Below are 25,039 nucleotides of genomic sequence, written 5' to 3' on the forward strand. Positions count from 1 at the left end.
CGCGGCTAGGATGCGACAGTTAATTTAGAAGGGGTAAACTTATTTGGAAAATTAATCTCCCATGTTAGAAAGAGATCGGTACAAACCGGCAGAGCCCGAAGCGGGAGGGAGGGACAAAATGGAGGCTCGTGCGAGCCTTCCATTGTTGGAGAGCGCGGACCAATGGGAGCGCGCGGCGGTGACGTGGCCACGCCCCCCGCGAGACCCTCGCCGACACTTCAAACGCGCCGATCAGTCCCGCGGCTGGTTGGTCCGGCAGTGTCGGTGTTTGCCGAATCACAAGCCAGAAAACAAACAGCACGAGTGTCAGTGCGCGGTGATCCGCTCAGCCGCATCCATCCAAAACGAGCCCGGATTTGAGATTATGGTATTGTTGAAATGATTTCTTAATTGTATCATTCGTAATTGAGGGATTTGAAGTTAGGTGTGCGTAGTTAAAAGTTGAAGTTAAATAATAACATAATAACGAAATAAAATACATGATGAAAATTCCCCGTAGCTTATGGTGATAACATGTATATTAATATATAATTGTGTCAACCTTTTCCGTGGCGTACGCCCTGAAATGGCAGACATAATAGACATTTTGAACTCTAGAACGAAACTACTCCTATTGCAACTCATATAACTGAGTAAAAATTCAGTGAACGAGACTTTGAAATTCATTATGCCACGACCATGCCGCGAATCCTACGGGGACCAGAAGCCTCCGTACTCCTACATCTCTCTGACCGCGATGGCCATCTGGAGCTCCCCGGAGAAGATGTTGCCGCTGTCGGACATCTACCGCTTCATCAGCGAGCGCTTCCCGTACTATCGCCACAACACGCAGCGGTGGCAGAACTCGCTCAGACACAACCTCAGCTTCAACGACTGCTTCGTCAAGATCCCGCGGCGACCCGACCGTCCGGGCAAGGGTGCCTACTGGGCGCTGCATCCCGCTGCTCTGGACATGTTCGAGAACGGGTCCTTCTTGAGGAGAAGGAAAAGATTCAAGTTGCCAAAAATCGAGAAGGCTTTGTTGGAGAACACGCTCTCCAAGACTGCTCCTAAAGTTCCTCAAAGTTCTGCCAGCAAGTCTTTCAGCATCGACAGCATCATCTCCACTCCGTCCATACCTCCGGTTGCTCCGCCGGTGATGCTACCCCACCACTACTACCCTCCGGTGTGCCTACCCCCGGTCGCACCCTTGTTCAACCCCGGGTACGCTGCTCTCTACGCCTTCGCCCTGCAGCAAGGTCTCCTAGCGCCACCGCTGGTTGGACCGCTGCTGCCCCCTGCCGCGGAGATTGACAACTCCTGCTCATCTACAGAGTCAACTCCCACAGGTGAGTGATACTGTGATGTACACCTGCGTTATGATTGATATTGCTGTGGTTTGGTTATGCCAGCTGCCTCCAGACAATGGCACGGATCAGAAACAAACAGACACGCGCGGCATCACACAGCTGCTGTCGCTGTCGTGCGCTCTAGACGGGAAAACGTCCCTGAACAACTAGTGAGAAAATCAAACGTCAGAGAAATTTACTGTTAAAATACTAGTACTATCTTATATCGTATGAGAGTCCTTAGTTATATTCTAAGAAATCTACTTGCGTGTGGTTGATGTATTTGAAACTAAACTCAACTGATTCAAACCTCGTGAAAACGCCTTAGATGACGGCAAAAAAAATTAACATTATAATCGGTTTTAGGGAGTATGCAACAAATTATATGTATATTTTGTCAATAAAGTAATTCAATGATACAATTCGGCATGAGGGACAAAAATTAATAGATCTATGATTTGTTACCCGTAAGCCGAATTAAATTAGTTTGAATATTGATGTATTGTACTATTTGTGGGATGGATGGAAAAATCGTCAAATATTTTAGGGACAATCCATAAAGTACAAAGCAAAAGAACTTGGCTGCTATCAGATATCATTAACGTTTTTTTTTTATACAAAGGTAGGTTCTTAAATGAGGGTTAAGGTATGCTGATAGAAAAATTTGAATTAACTTAAATTATTTTGGTTCTCATCGACGATAGAGTATCCTATTTCTTATACACCCAGGGGCTACAAAATATACGATACTAATAGATGTTTCGTAGTGATTTTATTGTAAGAAGAAGTTATAGTCTTCTATTTTCTATTTTTGAAGTTCGATCAAATAATCTCCTTTAGGTAATTCGCATCCCTATCGACTGTTATGGAACTGATTAAGGGTTCGTTCTACAAAAAAAGTCGATACAAAATTTTGATTAGTATCAACATTACATTTAAAGCTATGATAATGTTTAGTACTCCACAGTAACTGTATATTATTCATGGCAAAGTTTAAGACATTTTTCTTGCAAGATAGGTCTACGATGTGTGAATTTAACAATGAACAATACAAACGATTACAAATCCAAACCACGTGAGACTAATTAAGCAAGAATTACACGGACAATCCATCTAAAGTCTCTTTGTCTAGATTTAGTTCCCACAAAACTTGTTTGTTTGTAGTGCTAATTGTGCTTTGTTTACGTCCTACAGTTTACCTAGAAACAGGAAATTAACAGACTGATTGTTACTAACTTCTATTCTATCTGTGCTTTAATAGGAAGTACCTGGGGACCGAGCCATCACCCGGTGTTATTTATTTCGATTGTAAAAGCAGTATAAAGGAAATTTACGTTTTATTAACAACTAACTAATTTGGTTTTTATTATTTAAGTTTCAGTGGAATTTCAATTTATTATGATGACAATCTTCAAGACATTCTTTTATTTTACAGTCGACGAGAGGTGACTCGTGTATAATAGTCTATACTTGCATAAACATTGTTTTGACATTTTGTTTCAATTAAAACAGCTGATAACTTTGGGGATTAAGTTTTGGTAGGAGGGAACCAAGTTGAATAATCAGTATTTGATCGGAACATGGATCTATTTTCACCTATATCGAGTTATCTTCAGTGTAATCTTTGCTCAATAGTAACAACTGATGTTTTTCCTTTTGTACTGTATTTTGTAATTTGCTAGTATACTGTGGGTGGATGGCTTATTATGAACACATGTTACAACTTACAAGTCTTTTGTTTACTTTTCCTTGTTATTTTTATCAACCATAATGGTTACTTAGCAACCCAAAAGGCCAATGTTAAAAAGTTTTGACTTTCAATTTAACTAATTTCAATAATTCTTTGTGCAAGCAAGCATACAAGCAAACATTGCTCATATAAGAGTATAATATAATACTGTAATAATAATATGAGAGATTGAGATTTATCGAGTGAAAAAAATTATAATAATTAATGAGGAATTAATTATTATTTATTTATCTTTTTACTTCATCTGAACGATAAATCCTACAAGTTACCCTTACCACATTTTTTATTTTACCTGTAATTTACTAATTTTTTTTTTTAAATTCCTTTGTTAAATAACTGATGGTAAATTTAGGCAACTAGACAGCGAACGTAAAATAGAATTGAAAGTGTTATGTTTTCTCCAAATTAATTTATAAAATAACTGTTTTAGTCTACGGTAGGAATTTTAATATGCGTTAAAACCACTAAAAACTGGTAAAAGTTTTATATTTCACTTTACCAAAAAGTGTTCGCTATCATAACATTTGAAAGTTGCATAATATACTTTTGAAAACATGAAAAGAAGTATTTCAGTTACAACCGTAAAAGACACAAAAATTCATCATCAAATTAAATTTAACTGACCTCGCAAGATAATAAAGTCATGAACCGAAGTTGGCACAAGAAACGGCACAGCTGGTAATCAGTGTAATTTAAAACAATCGGCTCGCTTTTCATAATTAGGCGATGAAACTCGGAACGAGCATAATGACTGTTTAATTGCATAGAGAAGCGTGGTTATAGTGACAAATTACATAGAGGAATAATCATGAAGCCGGGTATACGCCATTGTTTGTAATTACACTGCAGGTCTACTTGCTTATGAATCGTATGTACTAATTGATTTCATTAGGGTAAACGCGTTCGAACTTGTTCAACATAAGGTTTATATTTATTTTAAAGTATTGTTGTAGATTTACTTGTGCTTTGCAACCCTCATTATTGTTTTCATTGCCAAAACTTAACCGGACCACTGAGTTTTACAAAAATTAGGTTTGATTTTGTTCAACCAGTGTTGTGAGATAAAATAGTTCATAAAATTAAATTTTGAATCCAAATGTAATTAAAAAAATGTAAACAAGGACCATGCGCGAATAAAGTGTTTAATAGGGGTCGAAACTTAATTTTAATGTAAAATTATATTGCAATACCCTTTTTAAATCTAGATCTACACTATGAAGACTGAAGAGTGAATTACCTACGATCAGGCTGCAATTATAAAAATACAATAGTAGCCTATTAAATCCATTTTCATAAACTTCGTCTGTCTCTTCTTACATTCTGATTGTAGGCAAACATTCAGTTGAAAGACCAGCTGTTGGATTACATTTCATATTTAAACCATTATACAGGAAGTTTGTCAACAACAATGGATCTTTGAAAGTGAACTCTGGATATAATTGAAACGCAAGGTGGGCCATGCGCTCAAGGGAATTGCCTGTTTCGTTATCATTCGTTCACTCTTGGCCAATCTTATACTATTAATACGCTACATGGAACTTTGTAAACATTAAGGCTTTTTTGTTTTAAGATTTAACCCCACATACTATATGCCAAAATGTTCGTCTAGGTGTGTAGATTTGCAAAATGACTTTACATTATTGGAAAAGTCCCTTGGGGTCTGTCCCAGTGGCTTTTTAAGTTCACATGTTATGATTATAAAGAACACATTTGTTTACATTATAATCAGCTGGATAATTAAATTGCTGTTAATATTTTAGTTGCAATTTGAAAAAAACGTGTACTGTATAGTTGAAACTGTCGGAAATTATGTCTGTTATTCGTTTTAAAATAACGCCTGTAATACTTCTTACTTTACTTTTCAATTAAATGGCGACCATAAAAAGTAGGCATTTTAAGCCAAGTATGAATGGAGATGAGTGTAGGATGAGTGGCGCGATCTTCGCAATTGCTTGAATTCGAGCACCAGGTACACTAGTAGGCTTTATAATGACACCTCGATGGTAAAAATGGTTAAGTAGGATAGCTGAAAAAAACGATGTTAAAGAATAACTCCTAATTTTTTTAAGTAAAGTAAATTAAAGATACGTCTTATAACACTTAAAACAATATTTACGCTTACACTGTTACTCACAAGACGGTAAATATACAAAAAAGATGGTAAGTGGTAATCGATTTCGATTGGACACTCCAATCATCATCAGACCCAATAGGCGAATGACGATGTTTTATGTACATAAATGGATAGATAGAGTAGAATAATTATTTTTTCTTTTAGTTCCATAGAGACCAATCAATTAATCACAAATGCTACACCTTGAGTGTTTGAAACGTCCTTAGTACAATCTCCTCAAATAATCACAAAATTTTTAAAAGCTACTCGTACATGATTAAAAACGACACCGAAATAATTTACTTATAAACATAGAATATCTGGTGAGGTATTATTTATTCTGTGCTAGAGCCAAAAATCAAAATTAAAAACTACTTTTCTCTATACACCGTTGTTTATTTTCTAAATGAACAACTCAACCAAATAAGTCAATAAGTCATTTATTTAACCAAAATAACATATACATGCATTGGTCATGTCATTTTACAAAAACCAAATGCCCTGGTAAAACACTCTCAATTTTAACATAATCGGATAATAATGAACTGGGTAGCTGAGTGGTTTAAGTGTTTGCCTAACAATCAAAAGGCTGCCAAACCAATCCTGAGAAAAGTCAGTTGCTTTTTGACGTCTCGAAATTGGACACAACTCTCCTTGATCATAATGATTAATTGAATAAATGATCCTGGCTAATGAAACAGCTGATATTTTTCACTAACAAAGCTACACAGATCATTTCCATTCTACACTCATCCTTCACTTATCCTATACTCTAAAACAAGCGCGTGTACGGACAAACTTTTATTTTTTCGTCCAAGGATTTTTAATTTTTGTTTAATATGGAGTATTTGGTCTCAAGAAATCGATAGCACTTGGTCACAAGGCTAGGAAAAATCCATTTTCCGCCCTACAATATACTTTTTATTGCATATTTATATGTATAAAGGTGTATTATATTGTGTTCTTTTTATCATCCAAAATGTGTTCACATTGATTACCGCAACATAATAAATATCTTTAATTTAGCTAATCAACTTATTTAACGTTTAATTCAATTTGAGCGAAGCTCGGCCTCCTGGTACTTTGGGTTAAAATAAGCTCCTAGGTTTATTTGATAATAATAAAACAATGCATAAAACTTGTGATATTTTTTTATTCAATACAAGCTGCGTTTCGATCCTTTAATTTGAAAAGTGTGTATATTATTATTTCAAAAAAGTGTAAATATATTTTAGTTTAATATTCAAATTAATTGCTAATCTTTTAAGTAAGTGGCCACCAATAGTGCCTATGTTGACGTAATTCATCTACAAATTCTTAAAACCAGAAAATAACAAGACAATTACAACATTTTTGTTTTTAAAATTTTTATAGGAACCTATTTTACTTTAAAACATTAAACAAGCTTTAGTATGCCTACACAGGTACAAGACGATGTAGAAACTCCGATCAAACTTTTAAAATTAAACTGTCCAAACTTTACTTGTTACAACATTGGGCCGATCTCTTTAGAATCCATAATTAATTACTAACCTAGAAACTAAAATCGGTTAACTCAATGTATAACCATTAAATTTCAGGACGAAATGTAATTTAGTGCTATTATGTTTAGATAGAAATAGCGTTACAAGTGTGATAGTTATTTAATTGATAAAATAAAATGATTAACTTATCCAAACACAGTTGTTGGAACTGTCCAAACAACATAGTTTCGTTCCATAGAACTTCGTCAGGTCATTTTTTCTGCAACCAAATCATCAATTTATTAATACATTGTGGTATGTCAATAGATTCTTTAAACGACTGTCACCATCACAATAATTGAAACATGTCATGTTGGTAGAGGAACTAAAATGGAATTAAAAAAAAAAAAAAAAAAAAAAAACTGGTTAGAACTAACAGTACAGGCTGGCCAGCACAGTCTTATCACCGCCAATGACCAAATATAACCGACTGAATCATGATGTTTCTTTTCCTCTCCAGTGCCACCTGTGTTTCAGTTTGTTTTGTTCTTCTTATTTTTTACTTTGATTTTGTAACTTGTCAATATATGTATCAAATATAATATTTGACTAAAAAGAAATCTGATCATTTAAAATGTTACATGTATCGAGTTTTTTAGCTTTGTAGATTTCAATTATTTTATCAAAATGACAAGTTTCTTTATTATGATTGCGTCTTTTAAAGAATCTATTGACATACCACAATGTATATAACACATTGATGATGTGGTTGCATCCAAAATGACCTGACGAAGTTTTAAGGGACTAATCTAGTCTTCATCCCAACAACTGTGTTTGGATAAGGTAATCATTTTATTTTATCAATTAAATAACTATCACACTTGCAACTATATATATGCAATAATATATTCCAACCAAGGGTCACAATGAATAATAAAATAATAAAACAACAATAAATAAACACAATTTCAAATTATGTTTATTCTCTGTAACGCTTGAGTGTGCCATTACCCACAATTTATTTTTGGGGTTTGCAGCTTTGAATTATTTTATGTTTTATGGCTTTTGGATGATGGAGTAGGCCTAAACATCCTATTTATATGGATCAGCAGTCACCAATTTGTTATTCAGAAAGAGAATTAATTCTGAGCAAGTCACAGATTACGCTAGTGACTAACATTCTATAGCTTATTTTTTGTTTCTGAGATAGTTAAAGCTAAACAAGAAGCTATAGCTTACAATAATCACTTTGCCAATCAGTTGCACAATCGTATCAGTTTGCCTTAGTTTAAAAGTCCTCATATTATACATAAATCATTAAATTTACATCAGTAGAATCTGCCTGAGGCTAATTTCAATGTATATTTTGAGGCGATAACTTCAATATGAGAACGGAACATCCAGTTCTATCCAGAGTCTAGGGTTTAATATACAGATAATAAAGATATATTCACATTTTTTTCAAAGCATACAATGAGTAAAATGGCATAGCGTTGAAACTATCTGAATACGACCTACATAACAGACGTTGAAGAAATGAAACCAACATTTTGTGGTTTGAAACACACACTTTAGTCCTTCCTGTTTTTTATCATTGAAAACCGCATAGACAACAGTGGTGGGAATGTTTAGAAACGTTTACTGAAGAATTTTTTTACGTAAAACAATCTTGAGTATCATAATAATAATCGTGATAATAAAAGCACCTTTAATCTTTAATGATATTAATGGTTATAAAGTTGTATGGAAAAGCCGACCCATTGCTAAATTTCAAACCATCACAATGCTACAATCTGGTATATTCTTTAGCTACAAAGTAAAATCATCCACATTGACGAAAATCACCAACTACTGTAATGTCAGCTACAAACCAAAAAATTAAGTTACATAGGACACTGTACAGGTAACATAAAATATAAACTACAAACTATTGTTAATTCCAATATAAAAATAAGGTACAAACAACTTATCCTGAAAAGTAAATGAAATACCTAGCACAGTAAATTAAAGTAATAAATAAAAACTAACCCTACCTGCAAACTAAACGAAGATAGAAAAACAATTTTGAAAGGAATTATTTCAACCAATGATCTAGTCATGATGTTAATGCATAAATCAGTTTTAATTTTCAAAAAACATCTGATTACGGCAGCTACAAGGATCAGTACTTGGACCACTCATGTTTTTCGCCTCTACTACTCCCCTAAAGTTAAGAGGATATGGACACATAGTAACGAGCTCTTGATGACAATGGTTTAACTTTACTCATTGGTTACGAATGTCATACATTAATGCATTCTTAAAACTCATTTGAAACACGTTTTGAATGTTTGTTGCCACAGAATTTGTATGCTTGCGTGAATCACGAAGATTTGTATTTTAAATACTGTATTGCAACCAATCGATACTATTGTTGTAGTACGTTGGAGAAATACTTTTTATGAGTTTTAAACTTGCTGTAAAACTTTAGCTTACATTGTTTAGCATTCCCTTACACCATCACTGTTCATTGGTTGTTCACCATCACTTACACTTGTAGGCCTAGTTGGTTTGTTTTAGTGTTTGCTTGGTAACCAGAATATCGCTGGTTCGAACCATGAACAAAGTACAGTAGCTGTTCGTTGATTCCAGACTGAACCAGTTGTCTTTGATCATTGGGTGGTTAATAAATGATCTTAGATTAATACAAAAATTGATCTTAGTCACTAGTCAGTATCAGTGCTATATAAGGGATCTCACCCTTACCCATCCTTACGATTGGCTCAAATACTAACAGTTGTGTCAAATACCAACTAAATGGTTATATAGAGGGTACTGATACAGAATACCACTGGCAATTAAAAAAATGTCACAACATTGATCTTTAAGCAATCTAAAACATATTCACTGCTACTGCATGAATACCCTAAGTCATTGTTGCGACAAAATGTTCTTGCTAACTATAGTTGTATGTTGCTAACTATTCTACATCACAGCTAACTGGCATGTAAAGATGACGTCATCAATGTGAGTGACCAGCTACATGGTTCTGGTGCCTCGGGGTCCAAAACGCGATTTTCACACTCCATTGCTCTCGTCTACCGCGCTTTTGACTTTGACTCGCACCGCCGCCGCCAGCAGCCCGTGGAGGAACAAGCAACACACGTAGGAATCTTTGAAAATTTTCTTAATTTTAGATTTCATAGTAAGTAAGGCTTGTGTTTAATATGAAAGTAACAGCTGATGTCATTGTACTTTTGAGACAGCATCCACACCAAGTACGTTTTTTAAGCTGAATGAATGCAAAATAGGTGTAGAATGAAGTAAGATGCTTATGGCTCTTTTACTAACTGGTCAGTTGTTTCTTTAGCTGGGACCATAACCCTATCAAATAACAGCTGGGCCCACCACTTTCGAACCATCATAAAGCTACTGACTTGTCAGGATTAAATTTTTAAATAATAATTTGTTTCATCATAATATTGCCAAACGGTTAAATCATTATAGACATATTAATTAATTAATATTTGCTGTTTGTTATTGTTTGTTTGTTCCTGAAGAAGGCTAATGCCGAAATATAGAACTTTTTTAAAAAGTGTGTGATAAGTTTATTTTGGATAATAAATAATAATTTGGTAATTGAGGATACTTTTTAGCTGTGGTCTAAATGGCACAGATGAAATAGCCTTAAAGTTCCAAGATATATCATCAAACCCTTTTATAATACCACAACGTCAATAGTTTATCAACTTTTAAAACGTGCTCGTATATAAGTCGTGTGTCTAAATAGCTAAAATATGCAAAGCGTGAATAAGTAAAGGGTTCTTTAAATGAATTGTGTTTGTAAAGACAAAAATAAACCACCCCTCTAGGTATATAGTTTTTGAATAAATATACTTTTTATACAATGTATTCAACTTGAGTACAAAGCATATATACAACGCATTTCATTACACTACTAAAACCATACATATTGTAAGTCAATAACTTACACCCATAAAAGTCCAGTTGGAATTGAAAATTTAATTCAATAGTGTTCCGCAATTTCACATAAACAAATGTTGATAAAACCGTACACTAAATTTCACTTTTTCTCCAGTAAGGTGACAGTTTTAGCACAGTTTTGATATAAATCAGTTAAAATATGACAAACTCTAACTTACTAAAAACCATTTTACTACATTCTGCACTCAAACACCACTTAAACCTTACATATCGATATTGTACTGATATATTTTATACCCATGAAAGTGTAGGTGAAATTGGAATTTAATCGTATTTAACAGGGTTCCACCCGCTGGCTGGTTACCACGTAAACACGATCCTACAAAAAATAACCTCCTGGCATTATTAAAGTGTTTATCGATTTGAAATAATCTGTAAAATATCCACAAAGATCTAAACTATGCCCTGGATGAACTAAAACGCTGTAACTGTTTCTTTAAGTATTTACAAAGTAATTTTGAAAATCTGTAAATAAGTCTTTTCACATTTGATTTTAACCTCTAAATAATAGTTGAAAATTCACTTTTCCCATCCATTGCCATCTCTGATATAATATTAAGAGAAAAAAAACACACATTTGAAACAAATTAGTTTCCGTGTCGTTCACGGACTTCTCAGTAATCATAATTTTGGCAGTAAGGTGACGTTTAACCTAAATAAATTCAGATATTACCTTTAGAAATTCCATCCCCATGTTAAAGTTGTCGCCAGATTTGTAATTAAATTTGTTTTAGTTGATATGAGCCACCTACAGATTGCTCTGATATAAATTACTGATTTCTGCCGATTACACGATGGTATTTACCAAGTCAAACTGATGGAATGACTTATTATGAGCTATAGCAACTGTTATGACCCAGAAACTATGTCAGTAACAAAAAATAAGGTACAAATAGAGTTTTAGACACTAGAGCAATCTGTGACTGGCTCAGACAACTACATTAGTTTTTAGTGAAAAATTGGCAACAGCTGATCCACATAGATGGTATTACCATGGACAAAAAGAATTAAACCGCAGCACAGCTGACGGTCTTTATTTAATTCTTTTTGTCTATGGTATTACCAACACTTATTTTCAAAGATACATTCTTTACTCAAACACCACCAACTATGCACAACAATATCTCACAAACATAAAAGTCTAGTTGGAATTGAATTCAATTCAATCCTCTACAGACACCAAAGTGCATAAATACTACATCACACGGTGCAGTAGACACTTCGATCGTACCGAGATTCTCCCCGCCAATAAAATACATCTCGGCTACCAGGAGCCGCACAAGCCTATCTCTTCTATTAACTACCAGCGTTTGTGTTGATTAATTTTGTCATTATAAATAAATTCGCGATCCGATTTCCAATTATCTTTCCCAATTTATTCAGTCATTTGTCGCCGATAGCGCTCACTGCGGCGGACGCCCCAACTAGGCGGTGCCTTTGCTGACTCGATTACCTTCCAGGTGTTAAATACTGTTATAATTATTTTCGGATGGGGTAATATTTTAGAGGCTTTATAAATATTTAATATATAGTTTAGGCGTAATATAGGGAGTGGTTCTAGTAGCACCGCCTTCTCGCTATGTTTTATGTTTGATATTAAGGATGGATATCTGGTTGGAGCGTGGTTTGTGTTTTAAATGTTTTTGGGAAGAATTTTTTTAAATATTTTTGGGATAAGAATTTGTGATGGATCAATTTCTTAAGATAGTTTGTAATAATATAGTTTATCACACGGTCGAAAGTGTCTTTTCCAACCTCGCTTATTTTCCGACCTCAGTTTCGACTCAATCGTTAAACTTGAGCTCGGATCGAAAAGACTCACTTTACGCCCTAGTGATGAAATAAACTATTTATCTACAACACTTTTACATCGGCACACTCCCACATAAAACAAAAACATTTTTGATCGTCAACACTTCAATTTTATAGTCTGCGTTTCCCCTACAGTTCCAATCACGAACGCATATTTTACAGTTTTCACAGTTTAATCCCTTGGCAAATCCGCGCTCCGCACTGTAAAGATTGACACCTTCTAGTGACGATGATCGTTGCAAAACAGATGTTTTACAGCTGTCGGCACAATGGGTAACAAGCGGTGGAGATTGCGCTGTAAAACAATTAAAGCGGCTACTGACTTTATAGCGGCACTTGGAAACTGCTATAGCTCGTCACAACAACGCTGCAGCGCTGTAGCGCAACCAAGTCTTTGTTCTCGATGGTACGATGGATTTCTCATGTATTCTGTTTGGTGGAAATCTATAAGCTAAAGTGAAAGTTTAATAAGAGAGGTGCTTATAGTAAAGATGTTCAAAATATCAAATTGTTGTGGATATGCCGAGGAATTAACTCGCTCCGTAATCAGAAAAAAGGCTTCTAATGATCAATACACAAAAATCCTCGTCCCTTATGAGTCAAATGAATCAAATTGTTTTTTTTTTCAAGCGATCCTTCCCCTTCCATAGTTTTCGATCTTTTCATTTCATAAAATACTCTACGTCTCTTTACATTTACTTGCAAAGAATTGTTAAACTCTTGTCAGGTTAGCTTACATTATTTTTTCAGTGAAAAAGATTATTCAAATCTTTTAAACACAGTGTTTTTATTACCACAACAGAGTAAACATGGGGTATAGTGTATATCCTGTGGCATCTCACTGAATCTTCTCTAGTTTCAGCTCTTCTTGTTTAAAAATCTTCACGAAAAGCCACTATTTTTTCAAAACTAACAGATGTAGGCTCCTTTTGACCTCATCTTACAAATCTTTGGAGTAAGGAATCAGCTAGGGACAAGTAATGCAGAAATATTCCAATGTGTATCAAAAGTCAAATCCTAAACACATGTAGTCTTCTTAACAAGTTTGGTCGATAATAAGCGATATCTTAAGCAGGCATTAGCCCACAGTATACTACTACTTAAATTGAGTTTCAGTCATTCAATATTTACTACTCAACAGTTGATTGGTGGCTTGACTGCTGATAAAGAAAGGCTATAGCCCAGGCCTCAAGATTCCTTTTTTGTTTGAGGTTTTGAAATGTCTAAACCCCATGGTCTAAACTAAGGCCCTAAACCCCCTAAGGCGGATGATAACCAGGAAGTTTCTTAGTACTGTGAGTTTCTTAAGCATCACCACAATCACTCAGAAAATAACAAAGGTCGAGACTCAAATCCAAAAGCTCTAGTAGTATTGAAGCAGAATGTACCTAACCAAAAATATTATGGTTCTTCGTCAGTAGTTCCAGGCAAAACTTATACGGAATGCATCAGTCTCAAAAGAAATCATATGCAATATTTATATTTGACTTCGTTACTACAACCATTTAATTTTTAGTTTCCAAATTGTTTTCTTTAGTACCAAAACTTCTACACCTAGTTTACCCTATAGCAACTATTCTCCGTACAAAAAGTTGTATAATCTAAATAAGAATTTCTCCTGCAGAAGATTATTCCTTGAGTTTCTTCTCGTACTTTGTTGCCACTGATCACATCTTGATTCTTTCTCTTCTATGGTTGGTGTTTCCGGTTCTTCCTTACCCATCGTTGATATTCCTTGAAGTATATTTATCAGCCACTAAACTCATAGCAATTGCCAAACTACAATATCTGCTGTTTTGTCTAGTACCGAAGCGGCTAACATTGCTATACTCTGCCATACTCTAGCTTTACTCCTTTACAGAATGTTTCTTTTCAGCTATAGTTGCTACTTCACAACATAGTAGTTGATTTAGAAAAAGACAGATATCAAAAAGTTCATAAGTGATTAATTCTCATACGGTAAAGAGGTGTTGCTACTCCACTACTGCTGTTGTTGCTACTCCACTACTGCTGATTTTGCTACTCCTCTACAGCTGTTGTTGCTACCCCTCTACAGCTGATGTTGCTACCCCTCCACAGCTGTTGTTGCTACTCCTCTACAGCTGATGTTGCTACTCCTCTACAGCTATTGTTGCTGCACTGCTGTAGTTGCTATCAGCACTCAGCAGCAATGTTGCTGTATCAGTTGTAGTAAGCTGTTGGTAACGAGAGCTGCAGTGTAGAGCGGCCGACTAAGTTGAGAGGTAATGGGGTGTTGCTACTCCTCTGATGTTGCTACACCGCTGTAGTTGCTATCCGCAGCAATGTTGCTGTATCAGTTGTAGTTATTGGTAACGAGAGCTGCAGTGCAGAGCGGCCGACTAAGTTGAGAGGTAATGAGGTGTTGCTACTCCTCTGATGTTGCTACTTCACTGTAGTTGCTAACCGCAGTAATGTTGCTGTATCAGTTGTAGTAAGCTGTTGGTAACGAGAGCTGCAGTGTAGCGGCCGACAAGGTGAGAGGTAATGAGGTGTTGCTACTCCTCTGATGTTGCTACTCCGCCGTAGTTGCTAACCGCAGCAATGTTGCTGTATCAGTTGTAGTAAGCTGTTGGTAACGAGAGCTGCAGTGTAGAGCGGCCGACTAAGGTGAGAGGTAATGGGGTGTTGCTACTTCTCTGATGCTGCTACTCCGCTGTAGTTGCTATCCGCAGCAATGTTGCTGTATCAGTTGTAGTAAGCTGTTGGTAACGAGAGCTGCAGTGTAGAGCGGCCGACTAAGGTGAGAGGTAATGGGGTGTTGCTAATGCAGCCGCAGCCGCCTCTAGCCGCAACAGTCAAACCAGTTCCAGGCCAATTGGGCGGCTCTTATGTTCGCCGCATTAGCCGCTATTTCCCCCGTTTTAACCTTTTTTACCCGTCTTCAAGGCGTTATTAACGGTCCCGAGTGTGTAATCTTCTTCACTTGTCGGGATGTTTAGTTTGCTCAATCTATTTATCCTCATTTTCATATATTTATCAAAAATAACAACTCTCCCCCTCATAATGAGTGCAAAGTGGGGAGCGGGTGTGAAGCGCTGTGTCAATTTGTTGTTTTTCTACTCATTATCAAGCTCCTCCTGATTACCGGTTTGCGGTAAGCCAAACTGATTTTGATGGTTGACGCTTTAAATAGCGCTAGTAGGTTGTTACCTCTTCTGGAATATTGAATAATTATTTTGGGAGTGGTGGTTTTAAAATGAGTTATTTCTTGATCTAGAGAGTTTTGTTTCAATTTAAACGTTTACTGTTTTGTTATTCTCTTCAGCCAAACGTTAAATTTAAAAAAGAAGTATATTATGCACAATTTTTAATATAATTTTCTTTCAATAAAAACCCCTATTTTCTGTGTATATTTGTAGATTTGTGTGGACTGTGGAAACCACGGTTGGAGCGTTAATTTCGAAATGTTAGATAATGGGGTTTTTGCATTTATAAAAAGTAATGTTCTATTTTATTTAATGTTTTTTGGACAAATAAAAACATACAATTGTTAGTTTGATTATTCCAAATACATTATCACGCGAAAGGCTACAGTAGGCTAATTCGTTTTCAAATGATTTTGAAATCGGTTTGGGCTGAAACAAATAATTGTACGAATATTTCTTCCAGCTCTACAGCTATTATAAATTCTGTATACACTGTAAACAAAAATAACATTATTTACTTTTCCACTATTAAAAAAATACAAAAGTACCATTTTCTTCTCTCTTACTATTATAAAGTTTTCCATAGAATAACATTTGCCAAATTCACTTCAAAAATGTCATAATAACAAACATTTGAGATTTGAATATATAGTAGTTGTTCCAAATACATTTTGAAATAGAAAAAAAATTATTATGCTTAATCCATAACTTGATCAAGTGATCATAGGCGCAACTGATTCAATAGAATAGTCCAGATAAAAGCCTATATAGCATGTTGGAGATACAGACCTGTTAAAAAACATTTAAATATGATTATGTGCAAAATGAAGTTTACTTTGTTTGGTGTTTAATATAATTAACATATACAAACTATCCAACAAAGAAGGCATGAGTGTTAGATTAGTTGTTTCCTTTTATCTCGATTTCATGCTATTAACATGAAAACGTAGGAAATTCCATTCTCCCTGAATAAGGAAGAATTTATATGACATTCCTTGAAGTTACAACCTTGTCTTTATCGTTTTGAACATGACCCATAACAACATAGTTTACACTATATGTTTCTAGAAAATTACTGCTACCGTGAACTTTCTACAATGCCAGTACTTAAATGTTTTATATATTTTAACTTCTAAAATAAATAGATCTAATATGTGTTAAGATCTCAAGGGTATTTATTGCAAATATATATTGCAAAAATATATTGCAAATTGCAATGTTATACGTTATTTCTTGATCATTTCGCAACTACACATGCATAATAAGTTCTTCGGTTGAAGTGTAGTGTTTATTGAGATTAACCTAACGAGAATTAGAATATGTATTTTTAAGATCGAGAGTTTAATAAATTTTATAGTTACATTCGGATTCTGATTAAAGCAATCTTTGTTTTTCTACACTTCGATGAACAAGATAAATGAAAGGCTGAAATTAAATTTTAAGAAAATTCATTGATTTCTTTTTAGTTTAAGGACCCACATTCCAAAGGTTATTTTTTAAAGCCAAACCAGTTCCAAGAAAACTTAAAGTTTAAAGTTTTGGACTTTAAAAAGTAAAGAAAAATCTAGGATGGCAAATAGCGGATTTAAGTACAGTACTACAAGTAAAGGAATCCTCGATAGGAAATTATGGATAAACTTTATGACGTCAACATGAAGTTGGAATGCCAATCTATTATCTAAAATACAATGCTTGTGTCTAGCGTCTTAGTAAGGGAGTCATGGGGTCGATTCCTATTTTATCGAAAAAATATCGATAGGTTTTAAGCCTCTTTTACTAAATCCGATTGTGATCCTTTCCCATAAACGTTTCGGATCCTTACGACATTTCTCATCAATGTTCAATCCCTTACACTCTAATAGAATGCAAAAATCACCGCTCATAAGTATGATGGAACATAAAATTTTCTTCAGATTACTCCGTCGAAAAAATCCAACATATCCTCAAAATATCCAAGGATATCGTCTGCTTTTCCCAAGTATTTTTGAGATCCTTCCACAAAAACGTCCACTGCCATACACACTAACGCCTCCGCTAAAGACGGTAGAACCTAAAATTTTTTTAGTGAATAAATAAACAATAATCTCCAACACATCCTAGGATTTTGACTGTTTCACCCAAACGTTTGGGATCCGTTCGATATTTCTCATCAAAGTTCACTGCCTTACACTCTAATAGAATGCAGAAAACAACGCTGATAAATATGGTGGAACATCAAATTTTCTTCAGATTACTCCGTCAAAAACTTCCAACATATCTAAGGATTCCGGCTACTTTTACCAAGAGTTTGTGATCCTTCCACATAAACGGCCACTGCCATACGCACTAATAGAATACAGAGAACACCACTGATATCATGGCAGAACCTCAGATTATCTTTATTAATTACTCCAGTAACAAACCCCAATTATCGTACTAAATATCCATGGAGTTTGAGTTTGACTACTCTGACCAAATGTTTGTGATCTTGCCATATAAACGTCCACTGCCATACACACTACCACTGCTGCTAAACACGGTAGAACCTGAGATTTTCTTTAGTGAATACACCAGCAATAACCTCCAACGCATCCTAGGCTTTTGACTGTTTCTCCAAAACGTTTGGGATCCTTTCGACATTTCTCATCAACGTTCACTGTCTTACACTCTAAGAGAATGCAGAGAACACCGCTGATAAATATGATGGCACATCAAATTTTCTTCAGATAACTCCGTCAAAAAAATTCCAACATATCCTAAAAATATCCAAGGATTTTGAATACTTTTTCCAAGTATTTTGTGACCTTTCCACACAAACGTCCACAGCCATACACACTAACACTGCTAAACACGGTAGACCTGAGATTTTCTTCAGTGAATACTCCAGCTATAAACGCATCGGCGGCCTCTGGTATGTAATATGGCGTCTTTACGACCCCAGCACAACAGCCCTGTAAGGAGCAAGCAAATAACGAGACTTGCTCTCAACAGCAAGCGAATAAACGCGTGGTTATTAGCAGGTAATGCTCCACCGGTTTTCTATTATCCCGCTAATCACGGCACGTTAGCTCGTTTGTCCGTTTTATTGCCGGTTCCCTTTTGTTTACCCCGTATGGTCCGTTGTTTTAACGCGTCCACATTTATTTTCTGCATGTTCACGCGTCAAATTGCCGCGACGCGAATCTTCCTGGAAGTGTTTTCGAGCTCGGTGTGCAGGTTATTGTATCGTTTAATTATTTTTATAGGTGTGATCTTTTAGTGTAGCATTCTGAAAGGCTATTCGGACATGATGTTAACGGGTTCAAGTTGGTTTGGTTCTTCGATTGCATTCCGTTTGGGAATACAGGTGTACATGTCCTACAATGGCAAATACATGTCTCAGCTGCTCTTTGAGATTTACTTGGTTGAAAAACTGATTATTCATCAGAAATCAGAAATCTATATCAGCAACTCTGTCGGTGGTTTTATTCAACTTAGATTTTTTATCTGTTTTTTTTTTACATTTTACGCCAGTTATTTTAAACTTCTTCAAACTATATACAAGAACACAGACTATACCATTCAGTAAAATAGCTGCTTCACTGAAAACTCTCCTTAGATGGATACTCTCTTGTTCCTATATAATTACTTAATAAAACACTAATTTCCCTAACTTTATACAAAATTCAGTGATCTATACAGTAAGGTTGCTGAATAAATTAAATTCATCAGCGACGTGGGGTTATGATGGCGCTTTTAATGGAAAACATTTAGACAATCTTTTCTCTACTGTACATCTTAGTTCACTCATACTTTCAGAAACACTACATAGGAATACTGGCCGAACGACTCGGTATGATGGCCCATACTTTCATACAGGAAATTTGACCAACAGTGATAGTAACATTTCGGTGCACGAACTTTGCTCCTTGAAAATCGTTCTATACATGTTGCATACTTTTTTTAACTCTTCCAAACTCTTCAGAATCAGTGACCAAATCACTCGGTAAAATGGTCCAAGTCTCTACAGAAGACTTGTCTGTAGCAGAGGAGTTTGCTTCAGAACACCTACCTTGGATGGAAAATCATTTTGCTCATCTGTGACTCTTACAAATAAACATTTTTCACATTTTCTTCTTTTCCACGTTGGTTTACTCAAACGTCTTCCTACTCTATAGGCGCACTGACCAAACCACTCAGTAAAATAGCTGCTACCGGAAACTCACTTGCGATGAAGGAATATTTGGTGATCGATCTTTTCTCGATGGAAAACGTTTGAACAATCTTCAACTTCATTTGACATGTTAGTTTACTTTTTACTTCGGAAAACTCTATACATGATCGATAGCCAAATGACTCAGTACCTGTTCTACACAAAACCTTGCTCACACGGAGGAACATTTGGCTGCTATACCATTCGATTAATAACATTCTCAAAGACCTTCACCTGTTAGTTCTCTCACTTATCCAAACTCTTCGGGATCACTGGCCAAACCACTCAGAAAGATGGCTACAGGAAACTTGGGAGGAACTTTTTGCTCTATCACCTCTCCATGATTGCCGGACGATCCGTGCAAAAAGCCAAGTCGGAACGGCACCCGTACACGGCACGCGGCAATTATTTGTACAGCGGCCGGACGTCGGACGCGCGCTGCCGCGATTTCCGTCCGTTTAAGCGATGTTCTGGCCCATTAGTGTTGTAAAGTGGACTCAAACGTCCTTTGTCGAATTTCAAACGGGAAGTCGAGACTTGGGTCGTACTGGACTGTGAATAAATTAAATTGTCGATCAAACGCTGCCGAAGAGGAAACATTAGAGGAAAAGTTGATTATGTTGTTGAGGATTTCCGACGAGCTCTGTTGATGTTATTGTTTCCTATGAAAAAGTTATTTATGCTTCCTCGGCAGATGTTTCCGCCGATTTGCGGGCCAAAGTTTTAAGTGTGATGGATTGCGAGGTTGAAAATTGGGGTTCTTTGACGTGGCTTTCCCCTTGAGTGTTTCATGTTACTGCTCTTTGGAAAACATCTGACGTGCTTGAAAGCTTTGTGAATGAATTTGAACACTGAAGTAAACATCAACCACAACTAAATAATCAAATTATTGGCTCCATTACCATTATCCCTAACAGTTGAGTTCTCGTAACTATGGCAAACGTGTTGGGTTGAAATCCCTAAAATGCCTTAGGTAAGCTTAGTTTAACCTGAAACTATTTTCGTGGAATATCAAACATGCATACGAAGACAGTTAGTTGGTTTCTAAAATATGTTTACTCGACAAAATATACTTACAGCTTGGTTTTCCAAATTCTTTGTCTTCTTTGAAAAACTCACTTATATTACGGGGTTCCCAAATCGTCTTCAAAATCTGAAAAAGCGAAAGTTAACGTTAATTGTTTTAATTGGTGAACCATTAATAAGTTACCTGGCACAAGCTTGACTTAGTAACATTGCATACCCGTTTAAGGGATTTTAGGATCGGCATTAACACAGAAAATATCCAAATAAATAAATACAATTTCCTAAAGCTTCTCATGAATCGGAAAGGTTGTTTCCACATTTTACTAGTAAATGATATAATTGATAAACGAATCGAGCGTTGAAAATCTTTAAAATAAACTACAATCAGGTCTCATTTGAATGTACATATATTCATATCCTAGCATAACACGTCTAAGAATGTAATGTATGTTTGTAAAATCAGTTAATCTACGGTTTTGAATCCTCAATCAACTGCAAAAGGTTGTATAACTATCTATTAAAATTCTACAGGAATGTTTCAGGATAGATTTAATCATTTGTAATTGGTTTGCAGCTGGTATAGAGTAATTCGCAACTAATAACTACAACCAGTAGTTAATTCGCACAACAAATGTGTAGTTTTTAACTAACAACTGGTCCGTTAAGAATAATAAATTTTCAGTTTGCTGTTATATAAATCATACTAATATTGCTGTTTGAGTGAAAATAAATTGGTAGTGATTAACTGTTAAATCCTTTGAAAAGCTGCAATTATAGACCACTGGTTGAGACAACTAGAATAGTTAGACGATTAGAAAACTGTTCAAGTAATTTGATTAATCTAGTAGTCAGTTGAGGGTGATTTTACAATTTAAAAGTAAACTTTCCTCCAAAGATGTATTATGGTTCTAAGATATTATATTGATTATAAGTTAAAGCATAGATAAACTGATTGAGGAATAGGTCCGTCTCTTTGTTCTGCTTCTGTTTTAGCGAATTTCCCGTATAGGGAATAAGCTAATACCGTAGGTCACATGGTAAGACCTGGACCCGGGACCGATTTACTTTTTCGTTTTGAGGTCCGTAGAGCCCCAAAACACAATCCGTTCAAATTCATATGAGTGTGTCCGTTAGCACGACAACTCGAGCAAAGATGATCCGATTTTAATGAAATTTGGTATAAACGTGTAGACCTACATTTATTCGAACGAGATCGCGAACCAGCATGATCGGACTATGGAAACAGGGGTTTTGGGGGGGTTTTATGGGGTAAAAATGGGTTTTTTCATTTTTCATCCCTGTAAACATACGATTTTACAATTTCTTTCCAAACCATTTTGCAGAGCTCAAAAACAAATAGTTTATTATATTGAAGCAGTGTTATATGCCTAACGCTTACGGAAAGAATACCAAAAAGTGTAAATTTAAAATTACAATGTCATTCTATGGAGAATGAATATACTGTTGTAGCTTGCTTGTCTTTGGACATATTTTAATGCACTTTTGAATTTTTTACTGGTACTTCATACTAAGCTATTAATATTTCAATTAAAACTCCCCTATTTCCTTCCCTGTAGCAGCAAACCTAAGTACTCATTAAAATTAATGATATTTAAATAGGAAATAGATCTGACAATTTTAAGGGAATAATTTAGTTAAATTCCAGCTATGTAGATGGAAATTCGCTTAGTCTGAAGGTTTGCTGTGGTGGGGGTATTTTTTGTGCTGTGAACAAAGAATCATATCGTAAAGCTAAATCTTCAATATTGTATGATCACAATTTGTTAATTTTAATCAATTAGCAGTGGACTTTATGAATTTAAAAGGCTGGTTCTGATAAAATGTTTCCGAGTGACAAAGTTATAGATTCACGTCTCAGTTGGAGACATTTTTTGCTCATTCAAAAATCGTTTTAAACTTTTGGCTGTCATTTTACAAGTTCTCTCTTCCTACAGTAACATAAGAAAGCGTGGATTACTCATACACAGAGTAATAGGATAACATAATTGCCCTGGATTATTGATCAAATGATGTTTTACTACATAATATTTCCCCATTTTGTAGCAGATGTTATATCTTTTATTTTAGTTTAAAACTCAGACTCATTGGTAAATATGATGTAGGCTATTCATATTCTGTTTCGGTAAGTTTCCAGTGAATTTTCATTTTCTCGTTGCATGAAAACGTTTTCTCAGTTGTAGATTATTTTTTAGAGGTGTGTGTTTCATTTATAACACAAAAATTTTAATTTTAAACGTTCTCAAATTGTTGCAAAAAGCCACAATTTTTAGAAAAAGATTTCGGTTAACACACTTTCTTCAACAATTTAAATTATTAAATTTTTTTCGTACAACCAATATTTATGTGGAAACCAACTTATACATTTTCCGTTTTTGGTTTAATTGTGTGTCTTAAAATATAAAAGAAATTTGTGTGTATTAACGCATTTTTCATACTAGCTGACTACATGTTAATCGTAAAGTTGAAAATATAGTGAGTATTCGATAAGAATAAATTGCATTACAATCGGCAAATACATAAATTTATTGGGATTATTATGACATTGTGTAATGTTAAAATTATGCGATAATGTCCGGCTATGTCAAATAAGGGGTTTCCTTAGTGAAGTAAGGCTTAGAGTCATTGCCTTACTTTACCTTATAGCATTGTAGTTCAGAAATGCTTTTAGAACAGGTAGTTTTTAAACTAGTTTAAAAGTAGTTATAATATTTTGTAGAAACAAATATTCAACTCCACAACGCTCTCTAGATATACCAGATAGAATTAACTTTAAGACTGTCTTCAGCTGATTCATAAACATTACAATTATAGGAAATATATATGTTACATGAATACTTTATTTGCAGAACAATTGCTGGAAAATAGTATATTTCGTACCTAGGGCCGAAAATGAGGTTTTGCCGGCTCGAGATAGTTTTTAAGTTCGAGATGAAGTCGAGAACTTAAATCGATCGAGAGCTGCAAAACCATTTCGGTCCGTGGTAAGAACGCTATTTTTTACCACACTATACCCTATTACCACTATTCACCACTATAATAATGCACACTAATAGTCAACACAACTACAACTTTAAGGTTATGCGAAGAAATAATTTGAGGAATCAGCAAAAATAAAAATAAACAGTTGCTAGGCAGCGGCGACAACAAACAAGTATATTGCAATGCTATGGATACAGCTTGTGTATTTAATATACATTATTGTTTAAAGAAAATAAGCGAACAGTTGATTTTGCGGCCCTAGGGATGTAAAAACCTGCTCGATCCCCAAATGACGATGACAGCTGGCATGGCCAGCAAAACGTAACTGTCAGCCACAAATAACGTATGTAGAATAGCTAAAAACATCACAGTGTGGTGAAAAAGACTTTTAATTTTTTCCCGTCAAAATTTACTCTGAAGGATTTCCGTTGATATGACAGTCAAAGCCGCCGTCTCGTCGGCAGTTTCAATTGTTGAAACAATGTTCACCAACAATGGAGGTTTAATTAAGTTGACTGTTGTGTGTTATTGTTCGAATTCGATTGTTTGTGTTACGGATCAAAACAGCCGCAAAGGCCTCCCGTAGTCTCGATATGCGTCTTAGAAAGTACTTGAATATGCTACATGTGTAAAAACCCAGCCTTTTGTAGAAGACTATTGGAAAAATAATGCAATTTCTACATTCGAAGCATCTAGAAACTGTACGACGAGATACCGGGTGTTCAAATAGTCTGGCACCTTGATATTTTTTCTTAACGCAGAAAAATGAAACTATAGAGTTACGTCCTCAATGTAGTTACTGCCTTTTTTTAAATTTAACCCGTATTTCTTCTCTTTGGGAGGACGATCTGTGGAGGAAGTCTCAAAAATCTTAAATGTAAGGTAATATTATCACTCATTTTTATTAGAGAAACACATTGACGCAAACCCGACTGAAAAGGGACATTTTGTTTGGATATAGCAGTCTCATGTTTGTTAACTTTTACAGACATTCCATGCCCATGTTAAATTTTTAGTCAGATGTTTTTCAAAATCTTCGTAGTTGATGTGAGCAACCTACAGATTGCGCTGATCTAAATTACTAAATTCTTTCAAATACACCAACTTTTTTACCAAGTCAAACTTAAGGGATGACTTATAATGAGCTATGGCAACTGTTATGACCCATCAACCTGGTAAGCAACAAAAAATAAGGAATAAAATATAATTTTAGAAACTAGCGCAT

General features: G+C 35.2%; 1 protein-coding gene across 1 annotated transcript in view; it reads left to right on the forward strand.

Moving 5' to 3' along the window:
* The first annotated feature begins 557 nt into the window (after nucleotides 1-557).
* LOC128996886 (protein lin-31-like) overlaps nucleotides 558-25,039 on the forward strand; it is a 45,116-nt gene continuing 20,634 nt past the window's right edge. Inside the window, exon 1 of the mRNA XM_054422413.1 lies at nucleotides 558-1,328. Coding sequence (XP_054278388.1) covers nucleotides 668-1,328 — 661 coding nt within the window. The 5' untranslated portion in view covers nucleotides 558-667. The remainder of the gene's footprint in view (nucleotides 1,329-25,039) is intronic.

Source organism: Macrosteles quadrilineatus, unplaced genomic scaffold (genome assembly GCF_028750875.1).
Source record: "Macrosteles quadrilineatus isolate MER2022 unplaced genomic scaffold, UCM_ALF_1.0 Scaffold_6__1_contigs__length_79288215, whole genome shotgun sequence".
Lineage (NCBI taxonomy): Eukaryota > Metazoa > Arthropoda > Insecta > Hemiptera > Cicadellidae > Macrosteles > Macrosteles quadrilineatus.